The sequence below is a fragment of the Coregonus clupeaformis genome, chromosome 19 (genome assembly GCF_020615455.1).
Source record: "Coregonus clupeaformis isolate EN_2021a chromosome 19, ASM2061545v1, whole genome shotgun sequence".
In the NCBI taxonomy this organism is placed as follows: Eukaryota; Metazoa; Chordata; class Actinopteri; order Salmoniformes; family Salmonidae; genus Coregonus; species Coregonus clupeaformis.
In genome coordinates, this window is record NC_059210.1 from 41,482,610 (window position 1) to 41,502,031 (window position 19,422).

At 41.5% G+C, this 19,422-nt stretch overlaps 2 protein-coding genes across 4 annotated transcripts; both read left to right on the forward strand.

Moving 5' to 3' along the window:
- The first annotated feature begins 505 nt into the window (after positions 1-505).
- On the forward strand, positions 506-12,776 carry LOC121531908 (tropomyosin alpha-1 chain). 2 transcript variants are annotated; one of them, XM_041837454.1, is made up of 10 exons: positions 506-733; positions 1,499-1,624; positions 5,574-5,707; positions 6,325-6,442; positions 6,716-6,786; positions 7,580-7,655; positions 8,085-8,147; positions 8,303-8,372; positions 9,216-9,294; positions 10,536-10,744. In XM_041837454.1, exons 1-10 carry the CDS (start codon positions 620-622, stop codon positions 10,537-10,539), a joined length of 855 nt encoding a protein of 284 aa, XP_041693388.1. In that variant the 5' UTR covers positions 506-619; the 3' UTR covers positions 10,540-10,744. The 2 variants fall into 2 exon arrangements, with proteins under 2 accessions (XP_041693388.1, XP_041693389.1); XM_041837455.1 differs by lacking the exons at positions 9,216-9,294; positions 10,536-10,744 and adding an exon at positions 12,679-12,776.
- A 3,902-nt stretch (positions 12,777-16,678) lies between these two features.
- Positions 16,679-19,265, forward strand: LOC121531346 (serine beta-lactamase-like protein LACTB, mitochondrial). Of its 2 annotated transcripts, none has more exons than XM_041836584.2 (6): positions 16,679-17,207; positions 17,373-17,439; positions 17,575-17,765; positions 17,864-18,176; positions 18,275-18,440; positions 18,555-19,265. In XM_041836584.2, exons 1-6 carry the CDS (start codon positions 16,833-16,835, stop codon positions 19,075-19,077), a joined length of 1,635 nt encoding a protein of 544 aa, XP_041692518.1. In that variant the 5' UTR covers positions 16,679-16,832; the 3' UTR covers positions 19,078-19,265. The 2 variants fall into 2 exon arrangements, with proteins under 2 accessions (XP_041692518.1, XP_041692519.1); XM_041836585.2 differs by having other exon boundaries at positions 16,681-17,201.
- The last annotated feature ends 157 nt before the right edge of the window (positions 19,266-19,422 follow it).

Consider the following 19,422-nt stretch of genomic DNA (forward strand, 5'->3'; position numbering starts at 1 on the left):
TAGAATAGCGTTATAAAACAGCACATTTTGTGGTAGTCCTGCCCTGGATAGTGTCCTTCCCAAACAGCAGCATGTACTACCTTAGAAATGGGAACGTACATCTTGAAGGGGCTGCTCTCCTACCCGTCAAATCAGTCATGTCTAGATGGGATACAGCGTTTGTCAAATTTGAAGTCAAACATGTTATTTTTGTTTGCATTTTTGCTAACCCTAACCCTTTACCTAACCTTAACCTAATTATACTAACTTGCTACGTGAATTATCATAACCTGCTACGAAAAGTCAATTTTGACAAAAGCTACATCCCTTCTAGACAAAACCCATCAAATCCCATATATAGTCATATCAATGGTCAAATGTCTGAGAGCAGCGAATCACCGAGCAGATCCATAAAGAAAGATACGGCAAGGGGAAGCGACCCCGAGATGCCGTCTCCAAAAAAGTATTGGATGTCCAAAGGAATTTAGTCGCCTCCCCTTCTTGACAGTACATATTTGACAGGGCACATTCAAAAAGAGCTTGCACTCCAGCGCAACGTTCAGTTAAGCACAGACGCACAGTCTCTCTCCTCGGGTCTCTTTCGAAACATTTGGTGGAGCCAAACAAAAAATAAGCAGCCATGGATGCCATCAAGAAGAAGATGCAGATGCTCAAGCTCGACAAGGAGAATGCCTTGGACAGAGCTGAGGGAGCCGAGGGAGACAAGAAGGCAGCAGAGGACAAGAGCAAACAGGTCTGCATTATATATGGAAAATCTAAATGATCCTAGAAAAGGCACCTGAATACCGGTGGCTCTGTGCGCCGCTGTCTCTAAACATGGATCGATCACCTCTTCAATGTGGATTTATCACTTTTACGGATCATTCGAAATAAGGAGTATTTAAGTGATATTTATGAATAACATATCACAGCGGGTAGGCTAATTAGTGACCTGGGTATGAATTATCTGAATAATTGTGTTAATTATTATGTCCATGTCACTAATTGATGGGTGGGTGAAGTTTTATTAATGTAGCCTAATTATAATTTGGAAAATATGTGTATAGGAAAATTACTGTATGCTAATTAGAAGTAGGCAATATAGAATAATTACTGTGAGGAATATGGATAGGCTATTGAAAAACATGTATAGGCTTCTTTCAGCAGAAATGCAATAGTCTATTCACTTGTTTGATGTTCTATTCAACTAAATAAAATGTTGTCCTTTATGCATGTGTAGTTAGAGGATGAAATAAGTGAGTTGGAAAAGAAATTACGGATCACCGAAGATGAACGAGATAAAGTGCTTGATGAGTTCCAAGCCGCCGAGGAAAAGTTGCTGAGCGCGGAGGAGGTAGCCACCAAGGTATTTTGTGTGGCTCGCATGATTTTCCCTAACTTCTCTCCTCTCTCTCTCCCTTTCTCTGTCTGTCTGCGTTCTTGCGCCCTGTGCGCGCTCACGCCCTCTGTTTCCCGCTGATCACCCCTGTGAAACTGTCCACACTAAAACAAACCTCAGCTCGAGGATGACTTGTTAGCTCTGCAGAAGAAGCTGAAGGGAACAGAAGATGAGTTGGACAAGTACTCTGAGTCTCTTAAGGATGCCCAGGAGAAACTTGAGGTGGCTGAAAAGACAGCCACGGACGTAAGTAAAGGGCACAAAATCACCATTCCTGCACACTGCTTCCCACATCTGTCTCACAGATCAAATTGTAAAATATGTAAAATGACAGTTTTACGCGAGAGGCCTTTATTCGGCCTCATCACTCGGTTTAAAGTCCAATCTCAGATTACCAAATGTAGGTAGAATACTATTTAGGTGTGGCGCACCTGTCGAGCCCTATATGTCTATGGGCCAGCTGGAATGTAGCGTATTATGATAAAGGAATAATATTTAAATCACATAACCAATCATGATGTCATGCCAGATATTGTTGAACTGTCATTTTATATATTTTGTTTATGGTTGTTTGTTTGTCTGTTGTCAAAGATCACAAGTCACCTAAGTCATATCAACATAAAGAACAAAAGTGTTCTTGTGTTTGAATCTCTCCACATAGATAGCCTACATATGAGACCCCTAAACTATAGGCTGCGTCAATTTAAGACAGTAAATCAGATTCCTCTCCACAGCTCCTTAAAGTGGGGACATTTATGAGTGGAAACTGAATTAGTTAAACGTGCAGTCTCCAAGTAGAGAGCGAGCGCACCGCACGGATAAATATAGCCCACTGCTTTATATGGTCATTGGTCAAGTTAGAGCTTACTTTTTTTGGGCTGTGCCTGTTTCTTGCAACAGAACAGACTAGGCCTACAGTAAATTAGTTTCCATTGAAAATGTAATTTTCTAACTATTCTACCATCAACCTGAAGTATTTTTTAATAATGAGCTATTTACTAATTAAATCCACTTTTAGACCTATGGTATTTTTTGCAAGATTATTCTTCTATTTTTAAAGACAATCTATCTTATTATTAATGTATTTTATGTTTATTGTTGTTATTTTGCGGTAAATTTTGTTAAACTCATACCCTACAGTGTAATTTGGCTTCCATACAGTGTAATTTGACTTCATGCAGGGAAGAACTTGAAATTAGGGAAATGCTCCATAAAAGGAAAACTATGCGAAACGTGTGTATGTAGATTCATGCGTGACACCAGTAGCTGCTTCCAGGGGCAGAAAAAAAATGTATAAAATACCTAGGCTTATCATGTTATGGCAATAATATTAACAAAGAAAAAACATTAGCAAGTCAAGTTAATCCCCCTTCAATAATTAAGAAGTTATCAAATTAGATGTGACATTCAGTTGACAATTGATTTTCATTTATTGAAAGTGTCTATAGGGTAGCCTACATCACAATAGACTAAAGGGACTTCCTATGCTCATCTCCTTTCCTTTATCTGCACTGATATGAAAGAGTTAAACTGTTAAAATATATACATTATTGGTAGGCATTCACCTATCATACGTTTTCATATCACTGCAAATGAAGGAAAGGAGATCAGGAAGAAACGCACTCGTTGAACTCCGTGAGTAAAATTCCACAAATACGTAGAGGGCCTCCTCTTGGGGCTCTTAAGGAATTATACAGTCTGAAAATCTTGTCAGTCCCATGTGTACTGTCTAGATAATACCAGCAGATGGTGCTATATACCAGTGCAAGGTACCTGGTGAACGCTTGTACTAACTGGGCTTGCCCTTATCATTACAGTACGGCTAACACAGATACACTTTTTATTATGACCAAATGTTGGTTAACCATTATTATATTACGAAAACAACAAAATAATTAATGTTTAGTATACTTTCAATATATTTTCGTTTGTTGTAGGCTTGGACTTGGTTATGAAAACATGGTTACTTCCGGTGTAATGCTCGGTTGTTGCTGTGTGCGTTCCTCACAGACGACCGCGGGCAGCCTCCCTCCATTTCCATTCCAAGGAAAGTCTTAAAAACGTAGTTTTCTTAGCAAGTTCAAATAATGACAGGTATAACATCACTGGAGGCCGTTAAACGGAAAATAAAAATATTGCAACAGCAGGCAGACGGTGCTGAAGAGAGAGCTGAAAAACTACAGAGAGAATTGGGTTTGGAGAGGAAAGCCAGAGAATTCGTAAGCATGTCATAAAATAACTGCGAAGTTGTAAAATTGCTCCAAACTGTGTGTTGTCAAGTGCAACAATGATATATTCATTTTGCTAAGTTTAATGTCCGAGTGAGTAGCACAGCCTTTTAAAATGCATGATGATGCACGCAGTACTGACATAGTGGAATTTCTCTGACATCCCGCTGTGTTGGTAGCTAACAAGCTAAATCTGTCATGGTCATTGGTTACGATTCGTCAACTCGGACAGATTACGAGTTTGAGGCGAATTGGATGATTGCCTCGTGTAAATAGTGTTTAGCTGTGGCGGTAGAGCACTTAGAGCACTTCAGGCCTTTTTGATGGATTTCAATGATACTGTAACCACCATGTTTCTGATATCGTAGTCCGTTAATATTTTATCTTCATTGATGGCCATGATGTACAAAGGTAACTGTTGTCACAAGCAGTTGTTATTGGATTCAAACGTTACATTCTTTAATGGTACTGCATCATCCCAACTATTCATCTCCTGGGTATGCTAGACTTCTATGCACATACTTTAGTGCACATAACCTAAAGTAAATTATATATTTTTTACATAATTGCATCAGAGTTAAACTCTAAACTCTTTGAAATTATTTTCCATTTAAACAGGAACGAACGTCAAACAATGCTACAACAGAGCTGAGAACAATATCAATAGCAGAATGTCGTTTTAAACAAGGTTTTCCTTATAAGGACAAAACGTTGTCGCATGTTCTAAAGAACGGGGCCAGCCTCTGAGCTATAGAAACAGGAAATAAAGCCTGTCTGCATTTGCCATTAAGAAGGTTAATTGCCGTCATCAACATGGTCACTTCATGTTAGTTTATTTAAAGGAAACGTTTTGGGTGGGGTTTGAAAAACCACTAGATGAACTGATAAAGTTATCTTAATTTCACTGGCTAGTTTCCATATCTCCCTTCACAACATGAGATGGACTTTGACCCCGCACCACTCTTGTGTTAGTATGTGATCAGGCCTCTGTACGGTTAACCAGGTGCAAAGATGTCTCATGGTATGGTGGGGTATGCAAAATAGGTAAACTCTGAGCACCTTTATCTCTTGAATGTTTTGGCATTCAGGTCCAAAAAGTCACTTTCTGAGGCCTTCTACAATGGGCAAATGTGTATGGAAGGTTTCATTCAAATCAAAAGGGGTGCTGTCAAAAAGTGATTTAAGTGTTTTTAAAGATTCAAAATAAGTTGTATTTGGTGCATATAGAAACAACAAAGAATAGAGCAGTGGCTGTCCATATCAATGTTCTGCTATCAAATGTTCTGTTTTATTACCACTAAAGCATATCTGTAGCATTGTAACTGAGTTTTTACTTCCTCAGTATAAAGTATCTTATAAAAAATAGTGTGACGGTTCCATAACTTATTGTTGGTTCTAGTGGTAAGCTAATTAGAACAGTAGGGGGATAAACTTGATAATAAGTCATACCACCACTCACCAGTAAAATAACAATAAAAAGTAGCCATTTAGAGAGGATGAAAGGCTGAATTTAATCTAATCTTCAGATTTGGTCCACTGGGGACTCTTCTTCACTGGTTGTGTGTGTGTGGCCTTTGACAGTGTAAACCTCTTTGGCCCACCATGACTCCTTGTTAATGTCCCCTCTGGAGTCCAATAATGAGGCCAGGTATTCAGCCTGTGTCAGCCAGGAGCATTGTTGTCATTACACACAGTGTGTGGAGTGCAGCTCAGCACAGGGGAATCCTCCTGGGAAGGCCCTTTTCTCTCCCCAACAGGTGACACTCATTAGGCTGGCAGATGGAGAAAGCACCATTTTAAATAGTCATTACCCAGACCTCTCACCTATAAAACACACAAGACACTGAGGTGGAAAAGTCACCAGCATTCTTTATGTTGATATTTGTGTGTCCATGTTTGTACTATATATTTGTCTCTCTTAATGGATTTTACCCCAAGATTTAAGTTATTCTTCTCTTCTCTCCTAGGCTGAAGCCGATGTCGCTTCCCTTAACAGACGTATCCAGCTGGTTGAGGAGGAGTTGGATCGTGCTCAGGAGCGTCTGGCAACTGCCCTGACCAAGCTGGAGGAGGCTGAGAAGGCAGCTGATGAGTCCGAGAGGTATGTACTTATGGTGGATAGGGAGTTAGACCATAGAGTAGACAGAGTTTCTCTTGCCCCTTACTCTATTTGGAGTTGTTATGGCCTTTAGCGAAAGTCATGACTGGCAGTGCCACTGACCGGTTCCAACAAACATAAGCTGTTTCAGCGGAGACTATGAAATCCTGAATAAATGGGCCATGAGGCTCTGTTTCCATTCCTTTGTTTGGTGTATAAACAACCCCTCTGTGCTGTACAGCCCAATGCCTGAATGTCTGAGACTGTAGATCAGACCCTGTGTAGGCTGGGCCTGCCCTGTCATCCCCAGTGATATAGTGGTGCAGTATTTCCCCCTCAGTCCCATAAGAAAGCTGTCAGGCCCAGGCCTTGACTTTGAAAGGGCATATTCAAGTTCACCAGCAGCCATCTAGCCAGTGTGGATGTGCACTGGGCGTACGCGGCACTCCCAGAGAGCTGCTTGCAGTGTGTCTGCAGTGGTGCCTGCTCACCCAGGTTTAGTCTGGGCTGGAGCTATTGATTTGAGTCATTGAGTTACAGCACAGTGCTTCTGTGAGCCTGGGAATGGGACTCTTCCTAGCCTAACATCTGCTGCCTGTCTCTCCCCTTCCTCCCTACAGAGGCATGAAGGTCATTGAGAACAGGGCCTCCAAGGATGAGGAGAAGATGGAGCTGCAGGATATCCAGCTGAAGGAGGCCAAGCACATCGCTGAGGAGGCTGACCGCAAATACGAGGAGGTGAGTCTCTCAGCTGCTGCAGCTGCTGGCTGCTTTCCAGTTGTCTCTACAGCCCAGCCCCCGCACACCCTGCCTTGAACCTACCCTAATACCACACAATAACGTAATGGCACACACTATGATTGAGTCCACTTGTCTAGCAAACATGGTGGTTTAGTCATCTCTACCCTGACGTACCCTAATTCGTATAGGGTATATGTCCACAGATATTGGGTGTATATACACAGCCATTCTGTGAATAGAGTGTAACTCCTTGGTGTGCTGTACCTAAAGGTTGCCCGTAAGCTGGTCATCATTGAGAGTGATCTGGAACGTACAGAGGAGCGCGCTGAGCTTTCAGAAGGGTAAGATTTTTCACTGTCACCTAAGAGTAACGCTGCACTTTATTAGCATGCATGGATGAAGTTATTTAACGTACTTTTTATTTTGGACGTGTTGCTCACTCTTGTTGTTGCATGTACTATTAATTTGCATGTGTTCCATGTTTTGAATGGCCTTTCGTTCACAACATCCACTAACAGACGGATTCGAAGAGAGGAGGACGAGCTAAGAGTTTTGGAACAAAGCTTAAAATCACTTACAGCTTCCGAGGCAAAGGTACTGCAGACTAACAAAGTATTCTGTCAGGTCTATCTTTAAAGACTTATGTACTACTTCCTCTTGTCACGTTCATTCACTCTGCTGAATGAAGCCTCTCTTTCCTGCCAGCACCTTGATCTGCTTTGCTACCCTTTCCTATGTTTGGGTTTATGCTCGGGATATCCTAGAACTATAACCTTTTACACCTCTAACCTGGCAGGAACTGTGCAAGAATAATATTTTTCATATGCTATATTAGCATTCTTAATCTAACCAAATCTGCAAGCTAAAAGGCATTTACAAAAGTGTCTTTGTAGTCTCCACCTTTGTTGTCGCATTCCTGCTGTGTTAAGGCACTTTGGTCTCCTTCCTGTAATTCCCCTAGTTTGTATTCATCTTGTTTTGTTTCTCCTCCCCTCTCCTGCTCTCCCTCTGTCCATCCTGCTTCCATTTGTCATCGGTGTCTCAATATCCCCCTCCTCCATTTCGGCACAATTTCCTCTGGACCATCCTCCACTTCCTCCTCTCCTCCGCACCTTCTCCCCTCTAAAACAACAGCAAATGCTCTGAGCTTGAGGAAGAGTTGAAAACTGTGACCAACAACCTGAAGTCACTGGAGGCCCAGGCTGAGAAGGTAGGTAGTCTGCCGCTGTGTTCAGACCCAGGCATGCTGTCCAAATCCCAGATTCCCCAGAGCCATACAGGAGAATGAATGGATGGAACCTGAAGAACCATTTACAGCAACACTTGGCTCATTGGATACAGTATCTGGCTTACGAAATTGGCCTGGGCTAAGATTAGTCAAACATTGTACTTAAAGAAGATGTCAGGCAAAAATACCTTTTGGTATTTGTTCTGTTAACTGAAGATAAACCTATTGTTGCTCATTACGTTTTTTAGAACTGTTTGATAAAAAATCATTAGATGTAAGGTCTTTGTTTCATATAAAATATTAAGTGGGAGTGTTTTTAGGCTCTGCCTCAGTCTCTGTAGACTGGCGGAGATGTAACAGTTATCTGTGGGTCGATGCATGACTCCTGTTTCTGCTTCTTTTGGTCCACAGTACTCACAGAAGGAGGACAAGTACGAGGAGGAGATCAAGGTCCTCACCGACAAGCTGAAGGAGGCAAGTTTCACAACCCCCTTTAGCCTGGCCTCTGGCCAAAGTCCCCAGATATTTCAGTGCTGTGGATACTGTCGGCCTACAGTATCACACTATCACTCTCTGTGTGACATTTACAGACTGTCTGATTCTTAAGAACCCGTCTCTCTCTACCACAGGCTGAGACTCGTGCTGAGTTCGCTGAAAGATCAGTAGCCAAACTTGAGAAGACCATTGACGACTTGGAAGGTATGACTTTTTTTGCAGTTAATTTCAAAACTGTACTTTAATCTGTATGGAGTAGGCCTACATTTTATAGTGTCAGTGGGTCTCATTCATGGCAATTCGGTAAGTGTCTATACTTCTTTCAAAATCCCTTCAACAAAAGGAGGAAATCCTCTTCCCTTCTATGCTACACCTCGTCAATATACTCTAATCTGTGCTCATCTTTGCTACCTCTCATCATTTCCATTATTATCATCTTTTATATTTTGAGCAACACGTGCCCCTGATTGAGTCAGTGTACTTTTGGGGCACATCTGAGTGGTAATGACTTTGTTAGTTGGACATTTGACGGGTCATCCTATTCACTCTATATTTACGTTTGTTCATAGATTGGGTTGTTTCTGCCGGTTGATCTGCAACAATTAAGTTGCATTGCATCTGCTTAATGAGAATGAGCTATTAGTCACAGTAAGGGATATGCTGCCCTATAGCTGCTTGTTACAGTAAATCATCCATCTGTAAGTTAAAGAATATATCATGAGGCTGTCATAGTAATTAGAAGGGCTGAAGTTGCAGCCATATGGTAATGACATCTCTGACATGAGATGTCCAGGACTCTGTTCACTATTTCTTGATGATGTTGAGGAATTTGTCATGGCCTCAATCACATTTCTGTTCTATCCTCTTCTGGTATAACGTTTGTTTTTTCCTTTTCCATTCTGTCCATCTCTCTCTGTCTCTGTCACTCTCCCTGGGCTGTCTCACCCACCTCCCTCTGGGTTCTTGCTGATGACCCGGATCCCACACACCCCTCCACCTCTGCCCCCTCCTCCTCCCTGTCTGTGCACTTGGCCCACATCCCAATAGATGAGTTGTATGCCCAGAAACTGAAGTACAAGGCCATCAGCGAGGAGCTGGACAACGCCCTCAACGACATGACTTCCATGTAATTCTTCATCTGCGCTGCCTGCTTGTGCCTCTGTCGCCTCCTCCTTGCACCTCACATCCCCATTGTCTAGCCATCACAATCTTCTGTCTCTCTGAAATTCTCCATCCATCTACTGTTTCTGTTTGTACAAGATAGTGGTTCACGTTACTGTTAGAAAGCAGCTAATTATTTGTATACACTAGGTAGGTAGTCTTAAGGTCATAGTCAAAGGATAGTTAAGGGGGGTTGTATATTGTAAGTACTGGCCAACTATGGAGAAAGTGTTTTTAAGCTCACTCAGTGCTTTCCGTTCTCACACTTAGACTTGATTGTGGTTGTGAGGACGTTCTCTCCATAAGTCAGTTACCATTTTAGCAGTGCAGTAGAGTACTTGAACCTAGAGACTTGTTTTGTATGAACAGAATACAGCATGGAGGTTCTTTATTTACCCATTTGGACTTACATTTTGCTAACTACCATATTGTATTACTTTTTACATCAAGAAAAAGTCATCGTAAATCATTTTGTGATAGTATTTTAAATGTACATTGTTCGACCAACAAATTAATGTCTTAATTTCAAAATATTCATAATATTTTGTCAACCCTTAATGCATGTGAGGTGTCTATTGAAATGCAATATAATTGTTTTTGCATTTCAATGTGAGCCTTCTACTGGGTCTTAAACTGAGTTTCTCCATATAGTCAATGTGCTTTGTGTTTGTCTTCTGTACCTTTTCAAGTGTAGCCACTTGTTTCTAAGATGTTTCTACTACTAACACGGTCTACTTCTGTGTGGAAGAAAGGCCCATGCATCCCCCTTCAAGTTCCTTTTTGTTCATAACCGCAGTTGAGGGTTATCTGTCACAATCTACAATCTGGTTGCCTTTGGAAGTTGTCTTTTTGTTGAGTTTTGTGCCGTGCCCCTTTGGCATCTGAGAAGATATCAGATGTGTCAAAGCTGTACGAGGAGCACCACGTATGACTGTTTGGTCACCTGATGCTCCTCATGACTCCTTGGAAAGGTCTTCATGTGATCAGAGCGGTTTGGTCCAACCTTTGTTTTGTGTTTGAGGTGGTTGCTGCAGTAGTTGCTGTACATTGTCTGGATCCCTCACTGACAATACCTCACAGTGGGGCATTGTGGCTCTAGCCTGTCCTTTGTGCTGTCGCGCCAGTAGCGCTGATGTGTTACTGCCTTCTGTCTACCAACAGACCCCCTATAGCAGTACCTCACTGTACCTCTTCTCTTCCGCACAGATAAATTGTTTACACCTCATCAAAGACGCCTCCCGCCAGCTGAGCAGCATCTCTCTGCTCTCTCCAGCCTTTCTTCTATTTCCCAACCCTTCTGTCCATGCGTTCCTTTACTCCCCATGTTCTCATCCTCTGTCAGTGTTGTATCCTATCTCTTGTATAGAACCTTTGAATCTTTCTGTGTTGTATACAAATAAACCTCCTTCCTTCTATGTAAGCTTTATCTCCTTATTCTACCCTTTTCTGTTCCTTTTTCATTTCTATTTATTTTCAAGCGGCTCTAATAATAATAATAAAACTAGGAAGCCCTGATGTTAGTAATGTTTTCATCGTTTTTTAATGTCTTATGAAACCATAAATAAATGTTATGGTGCTGACATTCTTACAAGTTCAGTTGAAGGTACCTCTGTTGATTTAATGTCCATTGGTGTTGATTGACAATCAACATTTTCATTCATTTTGAGAAGCGAGATGTGTAATGTGCACTCAACATTTCTTGCAAGTAGGCCTACTTACAGCCTTAATGAAGGTATGTTTTTAGGAGCATCATGGCATTACACATACTGTTGTTAAAACAAATGTAGCTTCTTAGGCAAGTGTAATTTGGCTTAATACAGTATGGTTAATGTAATGTTTTGATAGGGAGGTGGCACATGTTGATGTTGGATTGCTGTTGAACGGGTAGGGGAAAGTAGTAGGCGTGAAGAGAAGCACAGTATGTAGGATTGTCTGCCTCTGCGTGTGGAAAGTGAGTTGGAAAGAGTAGTAAGATTGTTGACTATTGAGATGTTGATGACATGAAGTCTGCAATTTGCAATATCTTTTATTGTTGAAATAAATTAATAGATATGCACTTTCTGAATCTTTGTTTTCAATTAAAAGCGAACATCACAGGCACTAGCACTGAGTTAACTGCACCCAACTAGCAGTATTCATTCAGACAAATTGTTAGCCATTTTATGTGTTCCAAGCACTTAATTAATTCACAACAAGACTGTTACAGAGCGGGTTGAATGTCCAGGCCACTCAATGATATGGCTGTTCTCCCACAGTCAGGGTTTCATGTAGAACCATGTGGTGTGAAATGGGCATGTGGAATATCCTGGGCATTTATGACATCAGGAGGTGGTCCTCCATACAGGGCTGGAATTTAGCAGCTTTTATACTGCCTCAGTTGCACCTATAAGACTTTAAGCAGGATCTGTACAGTACATGCCTTCTGGTGCTGGAAGGTATATTTAGACATTGAGTAGAGCCCACTAGGCAAAAGTAGTCTGGCAATTTTTACTCATTTGCTCAATTATCCACCCCAGAGAAATGTTGTTTGTGTCTCCATTCGCAAAGTTCAGAGGTATTCCACCCATCCCCTTCTGCTGTTACTGCGCCACTGTTCTGTGGAGAGTAGGCTGTCTATATATCTATACCATTTTCAAACAAGGTAAGGTATCATCAGGTGTGAAGTGATCCCTCTTCAGCTCTCTAGTCTGTTACTGCACTGATTTCCTGTTTTCTTTCTCTCACTTTCCTACCTGCTTTCTGACTGCAAAGATCGCCTCTACCAGCAACTTGAGAAAAAACGCCTTCTTTCTAATGAACTAAGAGTGGCCTTGAATGAGGACTAAACAGTGTGAATGTTTCATCCATGTGAATGTTGACATTTTAATGCTGTGTAAGAAAGATACATGCTTGTGTTGTTTTGTATGATGCCCATAATGCTGGAGATAAGTGTTACTGCTGGCGAAACAAGCTATCCACAATATAATGGGTTGTGGGTTCATCTCTATAATCTCTATATTTACTGTATACACTTACTTACAACTAGGTACCGTAATGTGCCTTTATATACCATTTAAATGTAGTATACTATACGCACCACTATTGTTCATTTCCCCAGTTTAAAGCATGGTGAAGGCAATGCTATAAGAGTTGTGTGTACTGCCTGTATGGTTACTGTTACAGCATAGTTACAGCATTGTTTTTTCTTTTAACTGAAAGCATGTTGCTTTTGATAGCTAATTATGTAGCTCTGTCTAACAGTACATTTAATGAATAGCCAAGGCCATCTTGAATATTGATGGGCCGTAGCCTGCTGTTGTGTGATGCTAGCTTGGATTTTAATATTTTTGTTTTATTTGGTGTTTAACAGAGAAACTGGCACATGCTAAAGAAGAGAACCTCGATATGCACCAGATGCTGGACCAGACTCTAATGGAACTAAATAACATGTGAAAGCCTGGTTTACCCACTATGGTTTTGGCTTTCTGTATTTGCACCTCGCATGCCATGAACCCTCCTTCCATTCCATGCCCATGTTGAGGAACACATAAACAGATGCTTTTCCTTTTGTACCGTCCTGCTTTCAGTGGAACTCAACAAGGGAGCAGAACTAAAGGAAAGGTACAGCATTTCCTTAATGAAGCCCAAATGAGAAACACTTCTATTTCTGCCAGCTGATTTATAACGTCAGCATTTTGTAATCATTGAGTTTAGTTTGTTTTTGACAAAGTTATCAGGTGAAATTACGTGCCATTTGCTACAAAGGTTATTTTAATCTGCATTTGATAGATTGAAGGGGATGACTCTGGTACATACCCATTTCACCCTGGTTATGCACATACCTTACATTTCAATCAAAGACAAAGTGGAAAAATGTTGCACTTAATTCAACTTCAATGTACGCACATAATTAGTAGTGTAGGAGAACACATGCTTTTAGTTTTTGAAGACTTCTGTATTTCTTATTTAAAGTTTCCTCAGAAGTGTTAAGTATACATTGGATAAGCCTGTCCACATGTATATTGGTGCTGTGTCGTCAAGCAGTTGGGGGGTCGTTCCACTTATTCGGTGCCTTTTTGAGAAGTGTAACTTGATTTTACCTAATTTAAACATTCTGTCATAAAGAGCACATTCATGTTCAACATTTTCCCATCTCAAGAGGAGAAAAAAAAGACTGTGTCAAATAAAGTAACAGGGTTGGTTTGACCGTAACAGGGTTGGCGATTTCATCTTAAATCAGCCATAAATCCCCTTGTGACATGAGGAATAGAAGCTTGTTGTGTGCAACGTTTCTAGCCTGTATCTAAGGGTAACAGGGTTGATGTGTTATGCTCAACCCACTCGGTTTTCCACCAGAAAATTGCCAAAAATAGTAAAACCAGCGCACCTGCTTTTACACTATGATGTGACTATTAGATGTTCAATGTTTCTTTCTTTCTGTCAAAGCTACAAAATAACTAGGGCTTTACAATGATGGTGGAAGTGTAGACATTTTGGAGTTAAGTGGGGTAAAATCTTCCTAGAAGTCAGAGGGTGCACGGAGGGACATGTCAAAATGCTGAATTTTGGCACTTTAGCAAGTATTTATTCATATTAAAAATCAGATTGATTGAATTCTCCATGTGGTCTATATTAAAAGGCACTTCCTTTTAATATAACAGGCTTTTCAAAATCAATATCAAAGGGATGCAAAAGGCACTCTTTTCGTGGAACAACCGTAGGAAATATGTCTGTAGGCCAAAATTCATTTTGTTTGTATACAGATGATTATTATGTTTCTTGTTTGGTGGCTATATTAACCCCTGGCTAGAAAGGGATCTACCTTTACTTCTGGAGTGTATTTATTTTTATTTTCATCATTAAACACATTACAAAATGTATGGCAACATTCTTGCAAAATGCATTCCTTGTTTTTTTTGTTTTTGTTTAAACCATGGTTTGAAACATTTGACTTGTCTAGCAATATGATTTCAATCATGTGGGTCTGCCTAGTTTGTTTTACTATTGTTTTATTAAATATAGATGTTTTAAATGTATATCATCTGAAATGTAAAAAATAGTGAATATAAATAAAATGGCACAGTTTGAGATTTTCTAAAGAGTGGAGTATTTTTATTTGGGTATTGTGTCCTTGAAATCTGTTTTTTATATATTGAAAAGTATCCTCAATGTTTAACCCTCAGCTTCATGTGTTTCCAGAACAAATGTCAATCTGTTCATCTGCCAGCCTTGACTGCTCACTCTGGTCTAGGCCTTGGTTTGACTCCCACAGAAAGAGAGAGAGAGAACCATGTCATAAGTGTGCATGCTTATAGATCACTGCAGCTCTGAGCACTGGACTGCAAGGCAATGCAGCAAAAATAGTCATGTTAGTCATACAAGAATATAGTCTAGTCTACCCATTGTACACTGAACAAAAATATAAACGTAACATGTTTACCAAGTGTTGGTTTCATGAGCTGAAATAAAAGATCCCAGAACATTTCCATACGCACAAAAGGCTTATTTCTCTTAGATTTTGTGCACAAATTAGTTTACATACCTGTTAGTGAGCACTTTTCCTTTGCTAAGATAATCCATCCACCTGACAGGTGTGGCATATCAAGAAGCTGATTAAACAGCATGATCATTACTCAGGTGCACCTTTGTGCTGGGGACAATAAAAGGCCACTCTGAAATGTGCAGTTTTGTCACACAACACAATGCACCAGATGTCTCAAGTTTTGAGGGAGTGTGCAATTGGCATGCTGACTGCAGGAATGTCCACCAGAGATGTTGCCAGAGAATGTAATGTTAATTTCTCTACCATAAGCCGCCTCCAACATCGTTTTAGAGTATTTGGCAGTACGTCCAACCGGCTTCACAACCGCAGACAACATGTATGGCGTTGTGTGGGCGAGCGGTTTGCTGATGTCAACGTGAACAGAGTGCCCCACGGTGGGGTTATGGTATGGGCAGGCATAAGCTACGGCCAACAAACACAATTGTATTTTATCGATGGCCATTTGAATGCGCAGAGATACTGTGACCAGATCCTGAGGCGAATTGTCATGCCATTCACCTGCCGCCATCACCTCATGTTTCAGCATGATAATGCACAGCCCCATGTCGCAAGCATCTGTACACAATTCCTGGAAGCTGTTCTTCCATGGCCTGCATACTCATCACCAGACATGTCACCCATTGAGCATGTTTGAGATGCTCTGGATCGACATGTACGACAGCATGTTCCAGTTCCCGTCAATATCCAGCAACTTCGCACAGCCATTGAAGAGGAGTGGGACAACATTCCACAGGCCACAATCAACAGCCTGATCAACTCTATGCGAAGGAAATGCGTCCCGCTGCATGAGGCAAATGGTAGTCACACCAGATACTGACTGGTTTTCTGATCCACGCCCCTACCTTTTTTTAAAGGTATCTGTGACCAACAGATGCATATCTGTATTCCCAGTTGTGAAATCCATAGATTAAGGCCTCAAATATGTATTTATATTTATTGATTACCTTATATGAATTGTAACTCAGTAAAAGCTTTGAAATTGTTGCATGTTGCGTTTATATTTTTGTTCAGTATAATTTGTCATCTATTTTTGGTACTAAAGCTTGGTTTCATAGCTGTTTAATTTAAATGTCATGCATTTGTAATATGTCAATTCCAAGCCTAGTGCTGTGACACCGGTCACTGGATTATAAATGACCCATCATAACACAACTAGTTGTATGCCTGGTGAGATTGCAAGGAGTGAAAATGTAAACAAGCTCATACAGAACAGAGGGCATTGTTACTCTCTAGGTGCTGACAGGAGCCATGTCCTGGCATGTGACCTCTGAGAGAGTACTTTGTCACGCTGGGGACTGGGTGATAAACTGAAGTGAAGGTAAGGTGAGAGGACTGTCAGCCAAAGAAAGGACATAGGCCTAGGCCTACTACTACTACTGGCACGTCACCTCTCAGAGAGAGATGGTCATCAGTATTAATAACAATCCAGATAAGGAAGGATACTCATGAAAAAGCCGTTATGGGGCCATCCGTCTTTCTGGTCCCTTTTTTATGGACATACGTTTTGTTTATGGCTTTTTATAGACCTGAGTCCTAGTTGTGATGCCGATATTGTCTTGAGATAATTTGATGATGTGAATGGTTGTGTGTGGTGTGTCATTGCGGTTTGGTTGTGGTATGCTGTCATGTTGTTGTTGTTGTTGCAGATTTACAGTGCCCAAGTAATTGTCCCTCGGAGATAAACATTTTGATTGAAATGAATAAAAAAAATCATGCATGAATTTGATACATTTGGAATATTCCGTTCTAGAACAAATGTTGTCATATGTAGGCCATGCCTTTATAAAGTAGTAAATCCGTTGAAATTGTTGATTGCGGCTAGTGCTGTCTGAATCGGGGATTGATTAACGTTGTCTGACGCAAGCAGGGGACTCAGGAAATGTTGCAAACTCGATTCGATTGTAGCGATTTTCTACAGTAAAACAAACGTCAGTCGGTCGATAGTCTACAGAAAAGTCAATATGTCGCGGTTACTATACTCGCCATTCAAGCGTTTTTGTGTGAAGTGTAAAGATTGTCCTGCAGTGACTGCGCGCTGCTATAACTCTTTGTTGACTTCAACTCGCTTCTCCCAGCTGTCAAAACAACAGACCTTTGTAGTGTTACAACAGCAGCAGAGAAAATGTTTCGGACCTTCACGTCTAATAACTTATCGGTTTTACTCAAGGTCAAGGTTTTGGATTGGGGGAATCGGTGCGGGCGTTGTTTTAGCTTTGGGATTGAAATATCACACTGACATAGCTGAGCTCTCATGTGAAGAGGACTTCCAACATACTGGAAGATATGGTGCTGCCATTCAAGTTAGTAGAGACCTTGTTCAGCGGATAAAGGTACAGGTATTTGACGTTTTTTGCATTCAGAATGTTTTTCTCCTGAAATTAAATGTTTAATTTCATAACATTCAGTTGGCGCATGCAGCTCAAACTCACCATGTCAGAACATGTTCATGCATCATCTGTCTGTATCTCTGTCCATCACCTCTTTCTTGCTTGGTGTGACAGGATGAGGTTGGGGCTCCAGGGCTGGTGGTCGGTGTGTCTGTGGATGGCTCTCAAGTCTGGTGCGAAGGTTGGTGCCATGCAGTACCTTTTTAGGTTCACTGTAGTAGACAATACACTTTCTCCTCATATGTTCACACAGTAATCCAATGCATAATGCTGCTGTGTCAAACAGGCTCCTAACTAACTGATGTCCATGTTGCAGGACTTGGCTATGCTGACTTGGAGAACCGTGTGCCCTGTGGACCAGAGACGGTGCTGAGGATCGCCAGCGTCAGTAAACCCCTAACTACAGCAGCAGCAGCCCGCCTGTGGGAGGAAGGGAAGCTGGACCTCGATGCCCCTGTCCAGAAATATGTCCCTGAGTTCCCCCAAAAACAGTTTGATGGAGAAGATGTAAGTTGAGTTTCTGAGAAGTACTATTTTCCCAAACATTTTCCAAATGTTTGGTTTTGTGTGGTTCTTGAGGGTGTTTTTTTCTCTTTGACATATAGGTGATAATAACTCCACGGCTGATTCTCTCTCACCTGAGTGGCATACGGCATTACGAGAAGGATGCCAAGAAAGTGAGGGAGGACAGGGTGAAGGCCAAACAACCTTTAAAACTGCCTGGTAAAGAGGAAAAGAGCTTGTCTGAAAACAAAGAGAACCCCAAGACAGAGGACAGCAGCACCAGGAGCAAGGAAAACAAACAGACTCAGAAGAAAAAGGAGTTTGAGCAAGAAGAGTACTACCTGAAAGACAGCTTTGAAAGTGTAATTCACTCCTTGGACCTGTTCAAAGACGACACTCTCGTTTTCAAACCTGGTAGGAGCTATGGAAGAGTTATCCCTGTCAATCAAATGAATCCTATGTGTATTCAAATGAATTGACATGAAAGTAAACTAGTGGTTTGTCATCTGCAGGCACCACCTTCCTGTACTCGACCCACGCCTTCACCCTCCTCAGTGCCGTGGTGGAGAGAGCTGCAGGCCAGCGCTTCCTGGATCACATGATGAAGATGTTCAGGGAACTGGGCATGTTCAACACTGTGCCAGATGAGAATGACCCCATTATCTATAACCGCTCAAGGTAATGAGTGACCAATCTCCATTTTGCTTCACTGCATATCAGTGGTCGATTGGTCTAAGATCAGCTTGGTTATTGTGTTCTGTTTTTAAAACAAACTATTTTTTGTTGTTGCAGGTTTTATCATTTCAGTAAGAAAGGACGCATAGTAAACTGCCCTTACGTGGATAACTCCTATAAGTGGGCAGGAGGTGGCTTTCTCTCCACTGTGGGAGACCTGCTCCTGTTTGGGAATGCTCTGCTCTACAGCTACCAAGTGGCCTACCTGAAGGATGGCACAGACCTCCTGCCTGGCTTCCTCAAACCAGAGACAGCCCAGGCTCTGTGGGCCCCTGTGGACAAGACAGAGGCCTCCTGGGATAAGGATGGGCTGTATGCACAGGGCTGGCTGGTGGTGGAAAAGGAGCAGAAGTATGGCCAGTGCAGGAGCCGCAGGCATTATGTCTCACACACAGGGGGCGCCGTGGGGGCCAGCAGTGTCCTGCTGGTGTTACCCAGCGAGACAGCACAGCAGCCCGAAGGATTGACTACAGCCCTACCTCAGGGAATAGTGGTGACCATCATCACTAACATGCAGTCTGTGGGACTCAACAGCACAGCACTGAAGATCGCCCACGAGTTTGACAAAGCCAGAGGCTAATGAGAGTTGATATTGTTTACAAATATAGAAGGTTAAAACTACCACAAAGTATCAATGCACTGCAATATCTTTTCCAATGGCAGTGGATGAATGATTTATCAAAAGCACTCATTTTTATATTTGAATTTGATACTGCTTTTTATACATTTCGGCCTGTTTTGTTCAGTAATAAAAGACAATGTTCTACATGTGTGTGCATTGAGTAATAAGTCATTAGTTTGGAAGTGTTGTTGTAAATCTTGATGCAGATGAGTGACAACCGTTCTCACCTTTGCTCAACTGAGCCTACTAATCTCGCCACTAGGTGGCAGCAGTATACTGCTTTGCTATAAATAGGAACCAGTG

What these genes read in the sequence shown, in the direction of transcription:
- LOC121531346 (XM_041836584.2), top strand. Translation starts at nt 16,833, where the DNA reads ATGTCGCGGTTACTATACTCGCCATTCAAGCGTTTTTGTGTGAAGTGT. An exon ending in TTCAGCGGATAAAGGTACAG is followed by an intron (nt 17,208 to 17,372) that starts GTATTTGACGTT and finishes TTGGTGTGACAG; the next exon opens with GATGAGGTTGGGGCTCCAGG. An exon ending in CTCTCAAGTCTGGTGCGAAG is followed by an intron (nt 17,440 to 17,574) that starts GTTGGTGCCATG and finishes TCCATGTTGCAG; the next exon opens with GACTTGGCTATGCTGACTTG.
- LOC121531908 (XM_041837455.1), top strand. Translation starts at nt 620, where the DNA reads ATGGATGCCATCAAGAAGAAGATGCAGATGCTCAAGCTCGACAAGGAG. An exon ending in CTGAAAAGACAGCCACGGAC is followed by an intron (nt 1,625 to 5,573) that starts GTAAGTAAAGGG and finishes CTTCTCTCCTAG; the next exon opens with GCTGAAGCCGATGTCGCTTC. An exon ending in GCAGCTGATGAGTCCGAGAG is followed by an intron (nt 5,708 to 6,324) that starts GTATGTACTTAT and finishes TCCTCCCTACAG; the next exon opens with AGGCATGAAGGTCATTGAGA.